General features: G+C 50.0%; 7 protein-coding genes across 7 annotated transcripts; 4 read left to right on the top strand and 3 right to left on the bottom strand.

The window, feature by feature from the left end:
• Positions 1 to 395: 395 nt before the first annotated feature.
• On the top strand, positions 396 to 1328 carry BCR38DRAFT_456497 (uncharacterized protein; the record flags this gene model as incomplete). The annotated part of the gene is made up of 2 exons (XM_040861918.1): positions 396 to 561; positions 625 to 1328. The coding sequence occupies 2 exons, from the start codon at positions 396 to 398 to the stop codon at positions 1326 to 1328; spliced, it is 870 nt and encodes a 289-aa protein (XP_040716750.1).
• A 235-nt stretch (positions 1329 to 1563) lies between these two features.
• BCR38DRAFT_339888 (glycosyltransferase family 2 protein) lies at positions 1564 to 2373 on the bottom strand (the record flags this gene model as incomplete). Its single annotated transcript, XM_040855731.1, has 2 exons — positions 1564 to 2182; positions 2267 to 2373. The coding sequence occupies 2 exons, from the start codon at positions 2371 to 2373 to the stop codon at positions 1564 to 1566; spliced, it is 726 nt and encodes a 241-aa protein (XP_040716749.1).
• A 1090-nt stretch (positions 2374 to 3463) lies between these two features.
• Positions 3464 to 4761, top strand: BCR38DRAFT_428336 (uncharacterized protein). Its single transcript, XM_040859894.1, has one exon. It carries the CDS (start codon positions 3594 to 3596, stop codon positions 4560 to 4562), a length of 969 nt encoding a protein of 322 aa, XP_040716748.1. The 5' UTR covers positions 3464 to 3593; the 3' UTR covers positions 4563 to 4761.
• A 1225-nt stretch (positions 4762 to 5986) lies between these two features.
• BCR38DRAFT_388809 (uncharacterized protein) lies at positions 5987 to 7415 on the bottom strand. Its single transcript, XM_040857536.1, has 2 exons — positions 7158 to 7415; positions 5987 to 7087 (listed from the first exon to the last, which is right to left on the bottom strand). The coding sequence occupies exons 1-2, from the start codon at positions 7200 to 7202 to the stop codon at positions 6209 to 6211; spliced, it is 924 nt and encodes a 307-aa protein (XP_040716747.1). The 5' UTR covers positions 7203 to 7415; the 3' UTR covers positions 5987 to 6208.
• Positions 7416 to 11420: 4005 nt separating this feature from the next.
• On the top strand, positions 11421 to 15021 carry BCR38DRAFT_165841 (uncharacterized protein). The gene has a single exon (XM_040853811.1). It carries the CDS (start codon positions 11561 to 11563, stop codon positions 14783 to 14785), a length of 3225 nt encoding a protein of 1074 aa, XP_040716746.1. The 5' UTR covers positions 11421 to 11560; the 3' UTR covers positions 14786 to 15021.
• On the bottom strand, positions 14938 to 15631 carry BCR38DRAFT_511262 (Alpha/Beta hydrolase protein; the record flags this gene model as incomplete). Its single annotated transcript, XM_040865031.1, has 2 exons — positions 14938 to 15432; positions 15536 to 15631. 2 exons carry the CDS (start codon positions 15629 to 15631, stop codon positions 15106 to 15108), a joined length of 423 nt encoding a protein of 140 aa, XP_040716745.1. The 3' UTR covers positions 14938 to 15105.
• Positions 15632 to 17650: 2019 nt separating this feature from the next.
• BCR38DRAFT_511258 (uncharacterized protein) lies at positions 17651 to 18614 on the top strand (the record flags this gene model as incomplete). Its single annotated transcript, XM_040865030.1, has 2 exons — positions 17651 to 17924; positions 18035 to 18614. Coding segments are annotated over 2 exons (477 nt in total), but the record flags the coding sequence as incomplete, so codon positions are not given.
• Between the last annotated feature and the right edge of the window lie 31 nt (positions 18615 to 18645).

The raw sequence follows: 18645 nt of genomic DNA, 5'->3' as shown, positions 1-18645 counted from the left end.
GTTTGATGAAGGTAGGGTGGTTTCCGCAGTCTCAACATTGGAATTCTACTATACCTGAAATGGCCTACAACTATAAACTAAATTATGTCACTAGCGTCGAAATCATGAACAGTCGTTTGAATTTAGCAAGTCAGAAGTTCCCATGCGGCTCCTCTGCTTCAAATGTCCCCACCAAACCCCGGTGTAACACCCCTGAAAGTTGATGCCGCGGGGAACCTCGGTAATTTTGCTATAAGTCTGGGATAGTTCTCCAGGTTCCCCGTGGGGGTGTTCCACGAGGATCACTCATAATGATCTGCATCGTGCTAGTCAACCGAATTTATAGATCGAGTATTCTGCATGATTTCAACTTATGAGCCAAGCATTCTAATCTCGTTGTGCTTCAATTTATTTCAATGGCAGACAGATTATCACAGATAGCAGGGCAGCTCAACTACCCCAAGGGCATGCTCGCTGGTCAGACTGCCATCATCACAGGGAGTGGACAAGGAATTGGCGCCGAAGCAGCCAGACTTTTCGCCAACGAGGGCGCAAAGGTCATCGTATCAGACATCGATGGCGGCAAGTTTCTTGTCCCGGTTAATCATACGAACCTTTGCAATTGCAAGACTAACACTATTCCAGAGAAAGCACAAACAGTAGCCGACAGCATCACCAACGAAGGCGGCAAAGCCCTCGCCGTTGTAGGCGACATGTTAGACGCCTCGTACATCAAGACCCTCGTCCAGGCCGCCGCGTCCTTCGGCGGCGACAACAAGATCCACATCATCGTCAACAACGCGGGCTACACCTGGGACGCCGTAATCCACAAGATGACCGACGCGCAATGGGACGCCATCATCGCTCTGCACAGCACCGCGCCCTTCAAGCTGATCCGTGAGGCAGCGCCTTACTTCCGGGTGAAAGACGGCGAGCCACGGTGCATCCTAAACGTCTCGTCTACGTCGGGGGTGCACGGCAATGCCGGACAGGCTAACTATGCGCTGGCGAAGGCGGGCGTCACTGGGCTGTCCAAGACTATTGCGAAGGAGTGGGGGCCAGCGTTTGGAGTAAGGGTTAATACTATTGCCTTTGGACATATTGAGACGAGGTTGACGCAGGCTAAGGAGAAAGGGGCGTTTGTCACGGGTCCGAAGGGGGAGAAGATTGCGATTGGGATTCCGGAGGCGACGAAGAAGCGGACGGGCGATCAGGCGTATGCTGATATCCCGTTGAGGAGGCCTGGGACGGCGACGGAGGGTGCGAGTGCGATGCTAGCCATTTGCAGTCCACTGTTCTCGTATGTTTCGGGGCAGACGGTCATGGTGACGGGTGGGCGCAACATGTAATGTCAATGATATTGTGCATTTGATATTTAAATAACACTTTTGGATGGAAACTGGGAGTGGCGGATGTTGTAAATAGGTATGGACCACGAAAGATCGCAAATTTTGGTATTGGTATTAGTCCTTGATGGTGAAAATCACACCCATCCAACGCCGAACAGTCCTTTAGCCCCTGTAATGCATTTCAGCTCTTCCAGCCTCTCTTATCGTACCAGGTCGCCTGTCGATTCGATGCGAATTAAACCTTGAGCCACAAGGTCAGCACGCCCTTGGCGTACTCAACAATCTCATCACCGCCTAGCTTACTCTCTCCATACACGCGATCCACAAAGCTAATCGGGACCTCGGCCACAGTGCAACCCATGGCTTTAGCTCGCACCATCATCTCCATCTGGAATGTGTATCCCTTGCTCTCGGTGCTCTCAATAACCTTCTGCAGAACCGCCTTTTTGTACAACCGGAAGCTGCCTGTCAGATCGCTGACGCCCGGTCGCAGCACCGTGTCGGCGAACAGGTTGGCGCCGCGGCTTACAAACTTGCGCTTCAGGTCCCATCCGTAGACTCCGCCATTACCTGCGTACCGTGTGCCCGTGACAATATCGTAGTTGGCCGTTTTCTGCTTGGCGATCATCTGGGGGATGAACTTGGGGTGGTGGGAGAAGTCGGCGTCCATGATGATGACGAAATTGCCCGTCGCGAACTGCAGGCCGTGCACGTACGCTGTGCCCAGGCCCAGCTTGCCGGTTCGCGTCTTCAGGACGATGTGGGGGCTGTAGGCTTTTACGAGCTGCTCGGCGACAACTTGGGTGCCGTCGGGCGAGCCATCGTCGATGATAATGAGCTCCCAGTCGAGATTTCTGGAAAGTTAACATTAGCTGGGAGTCGGACTCGGCAATCGGTGGCGTTTGGTGCTATGAGCGTGCCAGGAAGCGGTTACCTACTCCTCGGTGAAGGTGCGGTTGAGCAACCATGCGACAATGGGCAGGTTCTTGCGCTCGTTGAACGTCGGCAAGAGGACCGAGTACTTGTTGCCTTTGGTAGGAGCCATTGCGGGGAATTACAAGAAGGTAGAGTTGTCGAAAGGAGGGTATCGCAATAGGAAGAAGAAGAATCGTACTGCGCACGGGATTGACCTGCAGATCGTTTAATGAGTGGACTGAAGTTGGCGATAGGGGTCCTCGTCGCATGACTAGAAGTTCCAAATGAACACGGTAAGACTGACGGCCACCTCTAACCCGTAGCTCGGCGGTTGGAAAGATGGCCCCAGCTCAAGCCCGGGTAACGCTACCCGGTAGCTACAGACTTGCTACGAGTGATAGGTTCCCTTGAACTCCAAAATGTTGCTTGCACACATTACTTGGTTATTGATATTTCAGTAAATGGAAGCATGATGTGATAGATAATTACCTGGCTTCATGAGTCGTCCACAGTGTGTGCTCACCTGCTGCATCCCTGCAATGACTGATCCGTCCGTATAAGTGCCAAGGGAATCAACGATAAACATACCATAGAAACTCCAAGTAGTTATCTCAAGCAACCTAGGTGATAATTATAATTTATGGAAAACAGACCAATCTATACTCTCTATAAAAATTCTAGGGGTTGTAATGCTTCTACGCTGCGAATTCTGTGGACAATGTTGAATGGCTGGGAAAAGACCACCGTTGGTGCTTGAGCTGCCCTGTACGATTTCTGCCAAGAACATCACTAATCCAGACCCATGAGCTTCAACGAAAATATTCGGATGTCCAAAACCACATTGCATCAGGCCATGAATGACATGCGTGGACGAGAATGGGTCCTGGATCCACGGGTTGGAGGTTGTAAGTCGTACTCCGCTACAGTCTTTGACGGCATGAGCGGCGGAGCTCTGATGAATGATCTCTGGCTTGACGAGCAGAATTATACCCACAAAGAGGTCAGCTAACCCTTTCAGAAGATGAGTCGCGACGATTGCTTTGAAGTTTGACTTGAACTCAGGTTACCCTTGAGTTCTGAAAACATGTTGACCTTTGCATCTTTATTCGGCACATCTGAGCAACCCAGCGTGCCCTGAAAGAGAAAGTGGAGTGCAGCACTGCCTAGCAGGAAGAGGACAGGGGTGGCCACTAAAACAAGCTCAACCCCACTATGACATCCTTGTCTTGACCCCTCGAGTGGGCAGAGAGCCTTGAAGCTGAGGGTCGACAACAATACGCCCGTGACAATATCCCATCCACGCGCTCATTCCGATACCCAACAACAGCTATCGCTTGTAATGACCTAGCAATGCGAGGACGCGGAGGCGCCCGAGGTGCCCGAGGAGGTAGAGCGCCCTCTGCTCCGTGGAGCCGACTGAAGCCCGTCGAGCTCGATCCCTTGGAGGCCATTGGGCTTCCCTCCAAAGGCGACAACCGACTGCTCGACTTCAAGACGCAGGAACGTTACTACACCAAGATCGTCGAACGTTACATGACCTTCTGCTCCGACGCTGGTGAACGCGATGAATTGCTCCGTCGTTTTGCTTCTCTCGAGCTATCCACGTCCAGCGCGAAACACCCCATCCCCGCGCAATTGAATCCTCCCAGACCGCATCCGAAGCATGCCGTGAGCGATTCGATTATTCCGCCATTACCACATCCATCTTCAAACCTCACGGTGAATACAAAGGGTCTCACGGATGTTTTAGCAGCTCTCAGAAAGCTCCGCGAAGGCATTGTGGCCTCAAAGCGGGCTGACGACTTCGCAATCCAGGCGTATCTCTTCTGCATCCGGCTTTCCGTGCTTGTCAAACATCCGGAATCATACCACCCAGCCATACTACACCTTTTGAGGCGCATACAGCCAAAACACCCCATGACGAGCGTCGAAACGAACGAAGTGGTGAGCTACCTTGTACTGGACACGGCGTGCCGGCGGATGGACCTGGCCGAAGCCTACGCACTGCGCTATCGGTACCAATTGAAAGACCAAAAGGTTGATGGGGTTCTTAAATCATTGTCGCATGACAATTATGTGCTATTTCTACGGGTGAGGAGGAGTGTCGATGGATACAAGGCCAAGTTGCTTGAGTACGCTGAGGATGGCGTCCGTAAGCATTTGCTCAAGTGCTTTGGTAGGAGCTATCTTAGTGTGGACCTCGAGTTCTTGGAGAAGTGCGCTGGGGTGAACTGGATGAACTTGATCAGTAAAGATGGCGTAGGTTGGGAATTGGAGGGTGGGAAGGTAGTCATTCGAAAGGTCAAGAAGGCAAGGTAGACCCAGGAAAGCAGCGGGCTAGGTATTGATACCCTTATCGCATATCTTGATATTCTTCCTGCATCGTCCCCATGTTACTAATATTCCCATATCTACGGGTGACATCACTTGCCTTGAGATTGTCGGTCTCTTTGACACCTCAGCATTATCCCCTACATGATCTGATGGGGTTCACGGGACCGCGCGACGATTCTCAAACTGCGCTGGGGCAATGTTGACCTCATAGATCCAAATCTTCATGCACACTGAATTCTGTCCCAATCCATCACGTATGAAGTGTACTTGTTCCCTATTGGCCCCTGAAATGGTGTGGCGGGACTACCGCAAATAGGGGCACTTGGCTGGCACATGGCTGGCGCAACCACAACTGACTGATCCAGATAATGGAAAAGGCCAACATAGTGTTGCATTGCGAGGGAGCTGGAGTTATCATTCTCCAGGATCCAATATCACCTCGCTTCGATTCATCATAGCTTAGTGCACTGAGGGTCTCAACAGTCACTTGGTTCCGTGTTCTCCATAATCCAGCAGGTCTAGGATCCGATATATGCCCTGAAGCTTCATACTTGTATGCAAACAAACACTTGACAACCAACCATCATACCAACTTCGCAGATATCTCGCGATTACAAAGTCAAAACTTCTTTAACGCGAAACATAGCCAAGCTCTGTAATAAAAGGCACTGGACTCTCACCATCCGCACTATGTTCAATGTGCAGCTACTACCTACCTAGCTATACCTCCCGAGCACGCAGCCAAGCGGCAAAACAGCCCAAAATGAGACATTAAATGCGGCCGATGTCAAGAAAACCCATTACAAGAGGTGCACTTCCCATCATACATACAAGCAGCCCGGGACGTCTGGTTGCAACCAGGATGATGGGGCATGCATTGAGGCTTGTGTCAAGATTTGCAGTATGTTACCTGGTCATCGATGCAAGTGAAGTGTGAGGGCGGCGCGCAATAGTGGATTGTGATCCTGCCTGACGGGCCTAAAGATAATATACTTACTAATAGCCGCTGTTAATTAGGCGGCAAATTGCCATGGTGGCTATCCAGGCAAGTGATAGAAACTAGCGGCTGGGCAGTTTACTAGTTGCCGCGGAAGTGAGTTGCACTAGGCTATAGAGGGGGGATTTGATTCCCTAGGACTCCTGCAAGCCCATGGAGAAACTTGAAGAGAGTGAATATCGCTTATGTCTTTGGTGATTACGTTGAATCGCAATTCGTCGCGTTTGGAAGGAATGGGGTTGTCTGGGAAGCCATGTTATGCCTTCATTATCTGAATCTTTGGAAGAAGCCTTCAACTACATTGCGGAAAAGATATGCTAAAGAGATCTCCGATGCCCAACTCCGAGTGAAGACAATTTTTTATGTCTTGATAGTATTGCTTATCAAGTACCCAGGAAGAAACACTACGAATGATTGAGGAATGAAGTGACTACTACAACTACTAGACGAAGCAGTACTATTAAGCGGGCATCATTCAGTAACTATTATGCAATAAAATCGATGGAGACTCCTGTAATACTGGCAATTCGCGAACAGAGACACCTTGACAAACCCCGACTTCTATAAAGTCTTTTTTAACACAGAGACATGAGATGAGGAACAATTAAAATCCCTTCGATAAAGACCGAGATTTTCATACTTCGTTCTCAAACTTCAACCCCGAATTCTCCCGTACAACCCCATACATACCCGCTATATCCCCCTTATCACCCATATGCTTCACAACCTTCTGAAGATACCCCTGAAACGTCTTCACATTCTGAATCTGCACGCCACTCGCCTCGGCCAGATGCAACGCATGCGTCGCATCCTTGAGCCCCAGATTAGCCGCCCCCAACGGCGGCTCCTTCCAGTACGTCCCGCTGAGCATGCGCTCGGCATACCCGCTATAGACGCCCCCAAAAAGGAGATCGACAAATTTTTTCGCGGCCTCAGTACCAACCTCGGTCTTTTCAGCAAGAGTAAACAGTTCGGCAAGCTGGCATGCTAAGTTGAGCACGCATGTGTTGCCGACGATCTTCATCTTGAGCGCTGTGCCGCAGGGCCGATCCTCGAAGGCGATCTCACCGCGAGAGATGACACCCGTTAGGTACGGTCGGAGGCTATCGATGGCGGCTTTGGGGCCGGCTGGGATGGCGAGGAGCTGTCCTGCTTCTGCCGCGGCCGGGGGCCCGAACACGGGGCTGGAGGCGAAGGAAGCGCCTGCGGCGGTGATGAAGTCGGATACTTTGTTTGCCGTGTCTGGATGGATTGTTTCGAAGCCAACGAATAACTTGCCCTTGATATTGCCCGCTTCGGCGATGGTGTGGTAGGTTTGCTCGACGGTGGCGTCGTTGTTCACGCATGAGAAGATGATGTCTGCTTGGGCTACTCCTTCGAGTAGCGACTCTGTCACTTGAACCCTGCCTGCGGGAAGTTTGGTTGCAAGTTCTTCGGCTCGCGAGGTAGTTCTGTTGTAGACGATGAGAGGCTTGTCTAGGGGCCCATTTTCAACGAGACGTTTGCAAGCACCCTGGTGATCAACAATTTAATCATCAATGTTTTGAAGGAATAGGAGGATGTGAAAATAAGAAGCGACTCACACGCCCGATGTTGCCCAATCCAATCCACATCACCCGAGGAGCCATGGTAGAATGATTGTATTGTGGATGATTTTAGTTGATCTAAAAGAGACGATGTGTGCAAGTGTAAGCCAAGCGCTGGTTGGGTAGTCGTATATCGTGATTATGGCTTTATCATATCAACTTATGCTCGTACTGATATAACTTTGCCAAGGGAGCTTGAAGAAAAAACGAACGCGTTTCTATTTTATACACAGATGGCTCTGTGACCAATCTACAGCTCTCGACTTTTACCAGTCTGATCGCTAGCTCGGCTGTCCGAAGTTCCGACCACTCGGTGACACTTAGCAGAAAGGCGTCCCAACTAGGCAAGGCCGGCCCAACCAGACCCATGCACTGTGCATCTTACGTCACGGTATGTTCTTAGTAAAACATCGCGCTTACGGTATAGATTATTCCCGACAGGACTCGAAGACTTATACCGCCGTGTGTAGCATCATTGTTACGCGAGAGCTAACTCTGCTAGCAATGACAACATCCTTGAGGGGAGTTTCTCGCCTTCGCCATACATCCGTGATACCGAGATATTAATACAGACTTGGTTAAGTGGCGCCGCCTGCCATGCAGCTGCATTCTATTCGTGGATCTCACATGCGGAATGATTATCATGGTTAGTCTACCACTACCAGCATGGCTTATTTCCATTTCCTCCCATTTCACTTAATTGACCAACGTTATTTATAATCGAGTAGCGCACTTTTCAGTATAATACATCTTTAAAGTCTAATTACGTAACTATAACGCCGTAAGTTTATTTAGATTAATCGATATCTAACTAGTTAGTCGATTCTATATCTTTATTATAGGTTCGCGTATTATATCCGGTATTTCCGTAGTTTCTATAGTTAGCGGTGTGCACACGGTTCAGTCCTCACTACCTTAATACTATGTTTCTTACCCTAGCTATATATTTATATCCGTAAGTCCTCTCCTGTCACAAGAGAATGTGAAGGTCAACCCTCGCAGACTCACTACAACCAGGTGACTTACAGCTGGAACACCTGCCATGGCAGTGTCAGATTGGAAGCCAATCATAACCCTTGTAGGAGCCCCGCCAAGCGTGGATGACTTAGTCGCGCTCCCTCAAACCTAAGTTGTCATCTTCTTTCCTTCGCTCCTTAGAGTAGAATCTTCGTCGATAGCACCTAATCGAGGTCTCTACCAATGCGATGTAACCCAGGTCGTGACAGAGAACACCAAGCTGTGACAAAAGTTAGTGGTATGAAGACATGAGTAATTCAAAGTCGGGTTACCCCTGACTGGTGGGCGAAGTCATGACGGTCCGTTGGCGTGTCAAAGAAACCTTTCATGCCATTAAAATGGTGCTCAAGGCACCAAGACACTTAGAGGCGCAAGTTTCCTTCTCTGTACATTCTCAATACGGGCGTTAGGAATTGATGATTGTGCCTGGCTTCTCCATTTGTCTGTATCTCTTGTTACACAAGCCCCTAGTCTAATAGACTAAAAGATCGTGAATATCAGTGGATTACTGACATTTTCTCCGGCCGACTGCTATATACAGTACTCTGTGGCCTCATCATCGCCATATCTTAGATACCATACTTAGCTCTTATATTCTATGTAAGGTCGAACTATTCCTATGCTTCTTATAATCTTTATATAAGCCCCCCTAGTAGTCGTATAGGCGATTTAAGCGCGTTTAGAGCTCTATTTACTGTTATACAAAGTTCAGAATAACCTATTCTAATTCGTTTATTTTCATCGAATTAGCGCGGCTATCACGTCGTATAGGTCTGGCGATTACAGAGCCACAGAGTGCTGTATATAGCAGTTAGTGGGACAAAATGTCAGTGATCCACTGGCATTTCTAGATCTTTTGGTCTATTGGCCTAGGGGCTTGGTCCTCTCTTGTGGCACCCAGACATCAGTCTGTGTTACAGCGCTTATGCACCAGCCAAGCTTAGGACCACGCGACTTGCTTATAAATCACGTTATACGGATTATTCTTTCGCAAAACAAAGTGGAAAGAAGTTATTAATGCCATAAATTTTCTCCTAATCACTGTGTAACATCAAATAGACTGACTGTTCTGTTTTGAATTATCCGTAAGCGAACCTCCTCCGTTCCCTCACACCCAAATGACGCAGCCCATCGCCTAAATGTATCAGAAAATTTCTCAGACACTCAAATACTAAGAAGTAAGATCGTTCGACTATTATGCTTCCGTTGACTTGATACGCTGATGTTCTGGGGACTCATTTGCCCTGATGATTTCGTGCCAGAGAGTAGCGCGAGTTGCACTCTTCCTTGGTCAGATCATAGAAAGATGAAGCGCGTGCGATCTTAGACTTGCGCGTCTCTACCCCGTCCCTGATTCTGTATAGTGATAGCTGCAGCGGCAGCGCCGGAGGTGGGTTGCACACGCTGGTAATGATTCGCGAGATAGTGGAACTGTGTGAAATTGGAAACCCAATGCACTATAGACAAAATCAGCCCGGCTCTTAGAAACTAAATTTATCGCTTTAACTGCAATGCTCGTCCGAATCCAGCACCCATGCTAGCATTACTAGTAACGCTGTCTCTTCGTAAAAATGTGATCTGGCTATATCCCCAGGAAGGGATACATCAAGGTTACCAGGCAAAGGGATAGCTATCGAGCTGATATCACATATCATACTGTGTACCTCTTATGCCATTTTATCAATTTCCAAACCTTGAGTTTTCACCCGGGAGGATGATAACAATGCCCCGGGGAATGCCATTGCTGGAAACACTATATTCACAATCGATCCATTTGACAGTACACTTGTGTAGAAATTCACTACCTCAGAGACCTAGTGATTGTTCCGGGGTTACAATTGCCTGAATTTCCCCATTCACAAGCATATCTATTTGATAGTTTACTACCTTAGAGCTCCCATGATTCGTCGAGACAAAATGCTCCTAACCAAACTATGCCTATCAATACTGGTCTAGATAACTTGAAGCAGAGGATACGTAACCACGTAGCCTACTCTTGGCACATTACACTTGTAAAGGCATCAAGTGAACCACCAAAACAAACACATACTAATTTGAGAAGATGACGATGTTCGATTTCACTCGTGGTAAGATCTATCGCTCTCGGCATTATGGGAGGTCACGTCTAAGATCTTGACCACAGACTTCAACCAGAACAAGAGTTACAGACAATACCAAGGACTTTATGAATACCCAAGTCGCGAATCGTTGATAAGCATGTTCACCGATGGACGAGTTGGTGTTGCCAACACTGAAATGTCAACTTCATCCTGGCTAACATGGCCATTACCATGGAGGTTTCACAGCAAATGTGACTAATCAAGAAATTGAGCTGTCTTCAAGCCTCAATTTTCTGTGAACAGGCTCAATGCTGACTTTGCAACTTCTGGCACTACTGACAAGAATTCTTTTCGGAAAACGGAAGTAAGCAAATGTGAAGATTGTGTGCTCCAGGTCCTGCTAGAGGGAGGTGGCCACAAGGAAGAACCTGTGGTAAAGGCAGTGAGTGCTGAACAATGCTTTTCTGCCGAGAATACTGGCGCACCCATTTTGGTTAGACTTGAACTGTAGTGACTGACGCCTGGTTTTCTATGTATTTTGTCTGACACAATTGGCCAATTAGACCAACATGTCAAGGTGGTGAAGACAACACCAGGGATCGATATAGACTCTGTTTGTGTGATAAATTCTCGACACATGCTGGTAAGATGTGATGCTGAGATCCGGCCAGTATAGTCATTGGTCAATCACCAGTTGGTGTGATTTTGAATGGATTCGAGGTGTGGCTTGAGGGGGGAACACTTACTGCCTTCGTATCAAGGATTTTACTCGCAGTCAGTTCGCCGACAGACAATTATGACCCAACTAAACTAACTAAGCTCAGTTTTGTCACATTACCAACGCCAACATGTTATTGGAGCTGTATTTCAACCCTGAAGTTTGTAACGTATTAACAAATACAACATAGGATGAACTAGCGCTAACTAAATCTTGTTTCGATTATGGGCCCGCATCTGGTGGCCTGTGCTTTCATCCCGGTTTCCACAAATGCTTGACGCGGTCTCCATGAATCCACCTCGAAGTCAGTGGAAACAACAATAGAGAACTTACAGATGCTTGTCACCGCAGTCAGTCGCGCTTGGGACTTTGCAATCCAATTGTCGTCAACGTCACCAACTATTCACATCAATGTAGCTTGGACCCCATGACCCCTCATTCAATACTTTACCTATTGTCTCACCACCTTGGATTTGCGTGGGATGAAGCGCATCACGGGCAACGAAACATGCATTTTGTGACAACCATGCGCCTGCCCGCCTGACTGCCATCCTACCAACATCACGTACCTTTAATGTGTCTGACTCGCGGTACAGCACCCTGGGATGATGGATCGCCACCAGCGCAAAACATCAGACGTGCTGTCCACGAGACCAAACGGTCAAGGCAGCTTCATGCAACCAACCGTCGCCAGTCGGGGCCTGTCCCGGAAGACGCAGACCGAATCGTCCAAGGAGAATGTCGCATTGGAAGGAAAGGGCATCACATCCCTCGAATCATCCGGGACAAGTAGTAGGAGGTCCCTGCCGCGGCCTGAGAGCCCATTCTCGCGCCCCCATTCTCGGTACAACTCACTCGGCGCCTCTCAAGACCTCGGGTCACCGCGAAACGTACACATTCCCCGACCAAAGTCCACGGCGCTATCTACCACTGCCAGCGGCCGAAGATCGTCTTTTAAATACACACCCTCGCCAAACAACAACCCCCTCCACAGACGCCAGCCGATGGGCTTGAAGGATGCGTTCAGGCTCGCCGAGGAACAAGAAGCCGACGACCAGCAAGATGACACCATCGATATCCAGCAAGCTTTCACCATGGCAAATGCCGAGGCGAATCGAGCTATCGACGGATCGCCCAGTCCGGCCCCGCGACCCTACCGATCGAGGAAGGAATCGGAGGACGGGGGGCGGCCAACTCGGCCATTCGCGCAGAGAAAAGATAGCGACCTAGGACAACAACTCAAGCAGTTTGACCGGAACCACCAACTGACAGGAGGCGGCGGTCCTCTCAACGGACTATTTTCGAAAAACCGAGTGGGACCAAAAATCGCGGAGACGGGGACTACACTGGCCAGGAAAGCAAGCGATGGCAGCTTGGGTGGCAGCCCAGAGCATCGCAGGATGAGCCAGTGGGAACCGAACTTGGAAAAGCACTCATCAGAAGATGCGCCCGATTGGGACCATATTGGACGAACCTCACCGTTGCCGTCACTGGATTTTGATCCACTCGCGCCGCATCGAGGCTCTCCGATGGGAAGGCCTACGCACCCTTCACCTGAGAAGAGCTACAACTGGCAACTCGATGCCGATTTCACAGCTGGCGACTTGCAGTTTTCTGACAGCCCTCGAATAAAGTTGGGAAGGACAAATGGCGGTGGAGCAGAATCCTCGTCTCAAGCATCTAGTAGTCCCGACTACCGTCGCAGTAACGACAAACTGGATCGGATCAGACAGAGTGAGGATGCAGCTGCGAAGGCCAACTTGTTAGACCAGGACGCAATTGCAAAGAGAAACACACGGCTGGACGAGATAAGGGTACAGGAGATGGAAGCACTGTCGAGGAGAGCCGTCGCCACCAGCAGACTGGACGAAATCCGAGCTAAGAACTCCGAAGCTCGTTCCGTGTCGCCAGAGGTGGAGAGATTTCCCGACAAAGAAACTTTCCGAGTAGACTCCCTGAGCTTGAGCCCTGAGCGCACAAAGAACGGAGACGCAAAGACTGCGAAACCCACCGGGAATGCTGAACGGATAACCGATACCCCTATTACAATTTTCCGGAATTCCAAAAATGAGAAAGAGGACAAGCCTGCAGCAGGCGGGGATGTGAAGGGAAACACGGGCACAAACGATAAGTTCGGAGATCGACCAACGACCTCGCATTCTCGAGATAATTCTCATGATTTGCTCCGTCGACTTGCGCGAGCAACGAGCTCTAGTCCTAGCCCCCCTCATCAAGACTTGCCACCCCAAACCGAGCGTTCCGCTTCAGACCAAGCTTTGCCTAAGAAACAAATCTATGAACGGGACGGCAGCCGGCCTCGACTAGCCCAAGATGACCGACGGCCTAAGAATCCAGAAGTTAAGGGCTCTAGAGAACGGCTGACGGTTGGCTTTGTGGGTCTGCGCCGCCAATCATCAAGTGACTCCGTTCAGGAAAAACGACGAAGCCTGGTCAACTCTGAATCCGACCCAACAGATCGCATCGAGGCAGAGATGAAACTCTTTGCTCCCCAAGACAATTACTCTGAAAGGGGGTCAATACGCGCTCCGTCGCCAGATCCATCCGAGTCTTCGGAGCCTGCTGAGCTACTTAAGGACGAGACACCAAGGCCAAACAAGGTCGTCGACCCGTTGACTCAGCCAACGCCTCGTGTCACGGGTGCATATGTAGAGACGCCGGCAACTGTGAAGATTGAGAGGAGGGACGATACGGATGACGAGGTGCCCAAGGCTAAGCCCCTCAGGGTACCGGAAACTACACTTGGCGTTACCAGCACCGAACCGAGCATAAAGCGTGAGAGAAGCGAGGTACCTGACCTCGGAAAAAGTTCTGCGAGGTCCTTGTCAGCTCCAGCCTCGCGCAGCGCGCGAGCCGCGTCCCGGCGGCGCCGTCCAGTTATCAACACGGCCAACCCGCCCAGCGTCAAAGACGATCTGCGATCCATCCTCCGCCAGCATCAAATCGACGACTCCACATTGGACGACTTTGATGAACTCCTGGACAACAATGACCTGGACCACGAAGAGCTTGAGAAGGTGGTGAATGACACCGTGCTCAAGATCGAGGAAGATTTGGACATGCCTGGACTCACGGATCGCGAACGCGAGCTACGGACGTACGACCGTATGAGCAAGACACTCAAGACTGGGCTTCTTGGCATCCGCAGTGCGAAGCAAGGCATTGAGCGCCTTGAAGGCAAGGTGGCACATTCTGAGCACAAGGCGTCATCCCAGGTTCTTGCTGACCTGGGTTTAACCTCTAGCTCGATGTCCACCCACGCTCGTGACCCGGCCTTCTTGATATCTCTACCACGTCTGTATCGCCGCAAACCTAACTTCAAACTGACTCTTTTCGGTATCCTGACCTTCGTCCTCGCAATATGGTACACACTCGAATCCGGGTTCTGCTTCCTCTACGTCAGTCCCGTCTACGGGTGTACCCATGACGACCCTTGCGATTGGTCCCCGAATGAGCCCTACTTCCCGTACGCCATGCCATTTATGCTCGATGAGTGGGCTACGGGTGGGAAAGGCCGTGCTTTGGCATGGTGGGTCGGTGAAGAGTTGGGGGATGTGATGGCCGAGGCGAGCGATTGGATTACAGGCCACGACTTCACAAAAGAAGAGGAGATGTATATGAATATCTGGGAGCGAAAGAGGCATCGGCGTAGGCTGAAGAGGAAGGGTCTCATGCAGAAGTGGGAAGAGCCCATTGAATTCAGAGAAAAGTTTAAGAGCTGGAGAGATGCGTGGCAGGCCCGACAAACGGCGCTGGAACAGGGCATCGACATGTGGGAGGACGAAAGGATGAACTCAGACGAGAGATTATGATGGCTGCACCGGCTGTTGGCACAGACGCGGACATGAATGATACCTCATCTTTAGCGAACTAGCTTGTATACTACACCGCACTGCAGCATCATAAACCTGGCTGGCCTGCGTTCGCTCAGGATACCCATATCTACGATTCAAAGCAGCATGGTCTGCTTTTCTGGCAAGGCGACTGGAGCCGATGAGGAGTAAAGTTATTTATTTACCTTAGGTCACAGAGGTGGTTAGTCTTATGATGACCACGATGGCTCGCAGATAAATTGAAAAGCTTTCGCTTCACTCGGAACTCTCGCCATGATAGTATATGCAAATCCGTGATGTCAAGTTCCAGAAACCGGATCGAGATGTGCTCGAACGAAGCGCATCACCCTCTCCAGCAGGTCTTCAATGTGCTTCCGCTCCGTGAAATGGTGTCCTTCCCGCGGGTAAGTGACGAACTCAAAAGGTAGCCCGGCCTCATCGAGGGCCCTCCTAAAGCCCCACGCCTGAGTAATGGGCACTCGCCCGTCCTTCTCGCCGTGCAAAATCAACATGGGAGGAATTGTACCCGCCTCGGCAGCCCCCTTGAACTCGCAGAGCGCGGATCCAGTCCGCGTGCTTACATCATCTTTCTTGGTCCTCCATGGCGCGGTTCCCACGAGCTGAGCCTGAAAGAACCCAATGTCTGACGTCAGGAACATGCTATCCCAGTCAGTAACGCCGGCGCCCGCGATGGCGCCCTTGAACTAAGCCGTGGGCCCCGTTCCGCACAGACGACAGGTAGGACAGATAACCGCCCTGGGACCAGCCGCCGACGAGCAGTTGGGACTTGTCGGCGTAGCCTGAGACGATGACGTGCTGCGTCATGGCGACGACGTCGGGCTAATAATCTGATTATTCCAAATTTGGGCATGAAAATCGAAGTTTACCTCGAGATGAAACCTTGCTTGTCTACTTCGACGCTTAACCGTTTTCCTGGTATTAATTTATCGCGATATTTCGATTTTTTTGTCTCCATCGCCGAGAATGCCTTAGGCGCACTTTACTTCCGGTTCGCATTTCTGTCGGATAATATGCCGTTGGATCGCTTGAAGAATGGCATCTCGCGCTTCGTGTGCCTCAGACGACTCTCAGGAGTCATTTCCTTCCCTGAGGCGGCCAGAGCATCAGAAAGTTACTGCTTTAGAGTCCTCGACTTCATCGCAAAGCCCAAGAGTTTGAAACTCCAGGTCAGCGTTGGAGGTCATCGTAACGCTAATACGTAGTTTATTTGTCGACTTGCTAGTTGCGAACTGTTCCCAGATGTCTCTGGGCTTGTGTAGAAATTCCTAGCACGAGAGAGAACTGCCAAACTCGGGAGAGAGAATGTAGGGTGGAGGCTATTAATCATCTAGCAGGAGCTACCATATCTCCTTTTATCTGGAAATCATGGCTACAAGAATTCCAGTTCCTTTAGATCGGCCCTACACACCGTTATAGTTGCGCCTGTATCCTCGGCGATGCACCTATGGTCCTCGGGCCACTGAGCAATTATGCTCATAATTGAGGTTAGCTCACGTTCAATCACTTTAGGCAAAATCTCTCGAGGGATCTTACTCCGGTCTTCCTCTATCATAATCATTCCCACCATCAGCCATCTAGTATCGGCCAGGTCTCCAAGGAGAAAACGATTCGAGCCCGGAGACTGTTTGAAACGTTAACGTCACAATAGACAAGGAGGCATGCACCTAGTTAGGCCTGTGTGTAATGCTGACGGTGGCCAACTGTTGGCCTGCCAGTGTAGTTGGCCGTACATAGGAGTGGCACGATAGGACCGTATTTCAAGGGTTCGGAATAATCTCGATGCACTAAAAGAAATATGTTCATAGTTAGGTGATAATTCTACTGTAAGCGAATGCCATTCAGAACAGCAAGGGCCTTATGAAAGTATCAAGGACGGGTCTAGCGAGTCTCGCGATCTTCAACAACAGAATAAAACACGTTCATTTGCGGATATTCCTATGGGGGAACTCCCCTGTATTATTTGTATAGTATATTCAGAGTCAATATAGCATACTTCGCTGCTACTATCACCCTACAGCTGTAACCGTGGACCGCCTCGTTCCTGTGTCATCTTTCTGGCCAGAGTCGACTGCTTCGCTTCCAGGCGAGGCAATTTCTTCAGTAAGAAACATCATCTTGAGGCTTCCTGAATAGCTGCTATACTGCTTAACCGGATGGCTGTACGAAGCGAGTACAGTTTCGCCGACGGTATCGAAATAAAAGCTCCCGAGTAGGATTCCCTGGTCCAGCTTATCTATCGAAAAGTCTCTGTAATGACGAGATTAAGATTTTAGCGGTGTCTAAGCATGGCTGCCCACGCAATATTTTGATCAGGTGTTTCGCCGAGAAGCCAGTGAAGGTGGTGGGCAATAGTTATGACGAAGAATCCGACGTATATACCGATATCGATAACAGCTCGGACGAATATATCTAGCCGCGTCCGAAGGAATACCAGGTCTACGGCGGACTAGACGAGAGGATAAGCGGCGCGTATAAAGTCCTAAACTAGGAGGATTTCGATCTCTAGATCTTACACGATCCGATTGGACACGGCTGTAGAGATCGTCTCATAATATGAGTCCTTCCTTTCTACAAAGGTTATAATAAGGAGATAGTGCCTACTTGGTTTCCCTTCGTCGAGGAGAAGCTGCCTATACTATGCCCACCCTCTCACCTCCTCGCCAAAGCTTTAGCGGAAGAAGTTATCGATCGACCCGATTACGACGCCCGAGCCGAGCCTTTCTTTAATGCCAAGATTAGCATGCCTGCTGTTCAATACCGTGGAAGAAGGAGTTCTGGCACAAGCCCGTATTCCGGCAGACCGTCGAATCCACTACGTGCCTCCTCACCCTCCTGTCACGCACCGTCGCAATAGAGATCACTGATATCTTTACGGTTCAGCCCGGGGCCAGTGACGGTGGCTGCGGTGATCGGGTAGCCCAATTAGATCAGTCGCTCAGCGAGGGCATTGAAAGTCTTGATGTGGCCCTGAACGCCATTGACAACTATAATAACGATATCCGGGTTCGAAGGTCACTGGCGACAATCTTTGGTATCACAAATAGCGGGCGATTGAGGGAGAGCAGAGTCACCGCTGACGCTGTCCGAAGGGTCAGAAGTATTGACCGCTACGCAACATTTCTTTCTTCCAGATGTTGTTGCAAGATTATCTCCGGCTCATCGTTGCTCCCAGTCCTAAAGCGCAGACTAGACTAACGTCATGATCAGTGTATATCAACCATACTAAAGACTTTTACAACCTTCAGTTAGGCGCGGGTAACGTGCCTTACTATGATAAGGTCGAATTCTGGTTATTTTGTGACATTACTTTTTTGTCTTTGCATAAACCTGCCTTCTCAGTCTCTGATTATCAGGGCGACGATATCTTGGACCAGAATGGCAACCCGATCCGCGTCATGGACATACCCTAATATGCCGCGCAACTTACCGAAGACCCAGATAATAAACCATGGTAGACTGGCGAGGTCACGTACTTGAACGGCTACTAGTTCAGAATTCGGCGGCAATTACTGCTATACAGACGACCTCGGCGTCACTGCGAGAATTCAACCGTTCAGACAAGGCGCCAACGCCCAGGCTGAACCTGCCGATGAGATCGCGAGCGTCATTGTTTGCCCATACAGCTTCCAGGGAAGCCCGAGACCAGACAGTTACAGAGATGCGAACAATCTGCTCATCGGTGGCACAAACCTTGCGGATGCCATCCCCAAGAGCGCGACTCTCCTTCACGAGGCTTTTCACGCTATCCATGAGTTGAATTTCTGGGAGGCGTTGAGGAGGAATGTGAGTAGCCTGCACCCATGTCCTATGTTCCGTAG

Source organism: Pseudomassariella vexata (genome assembly GCF_002105095.1).
Source record: "Pseudomassariella vexata strain CBS 129021 chromosome Unknown BCR38scaffold_5, whole genome shotgun sequence".
Lineage (NCBI taxonomy): Eukaryota > Fungi > Ascomycota > Sordariomycetes > Amphisphaeriales > Pseudomassariaceae > Pseudomassariella > Pseudomassariella vexata.
This window is presented reverse-complemented; position numbering and strand designations above follow the sequence as displayed.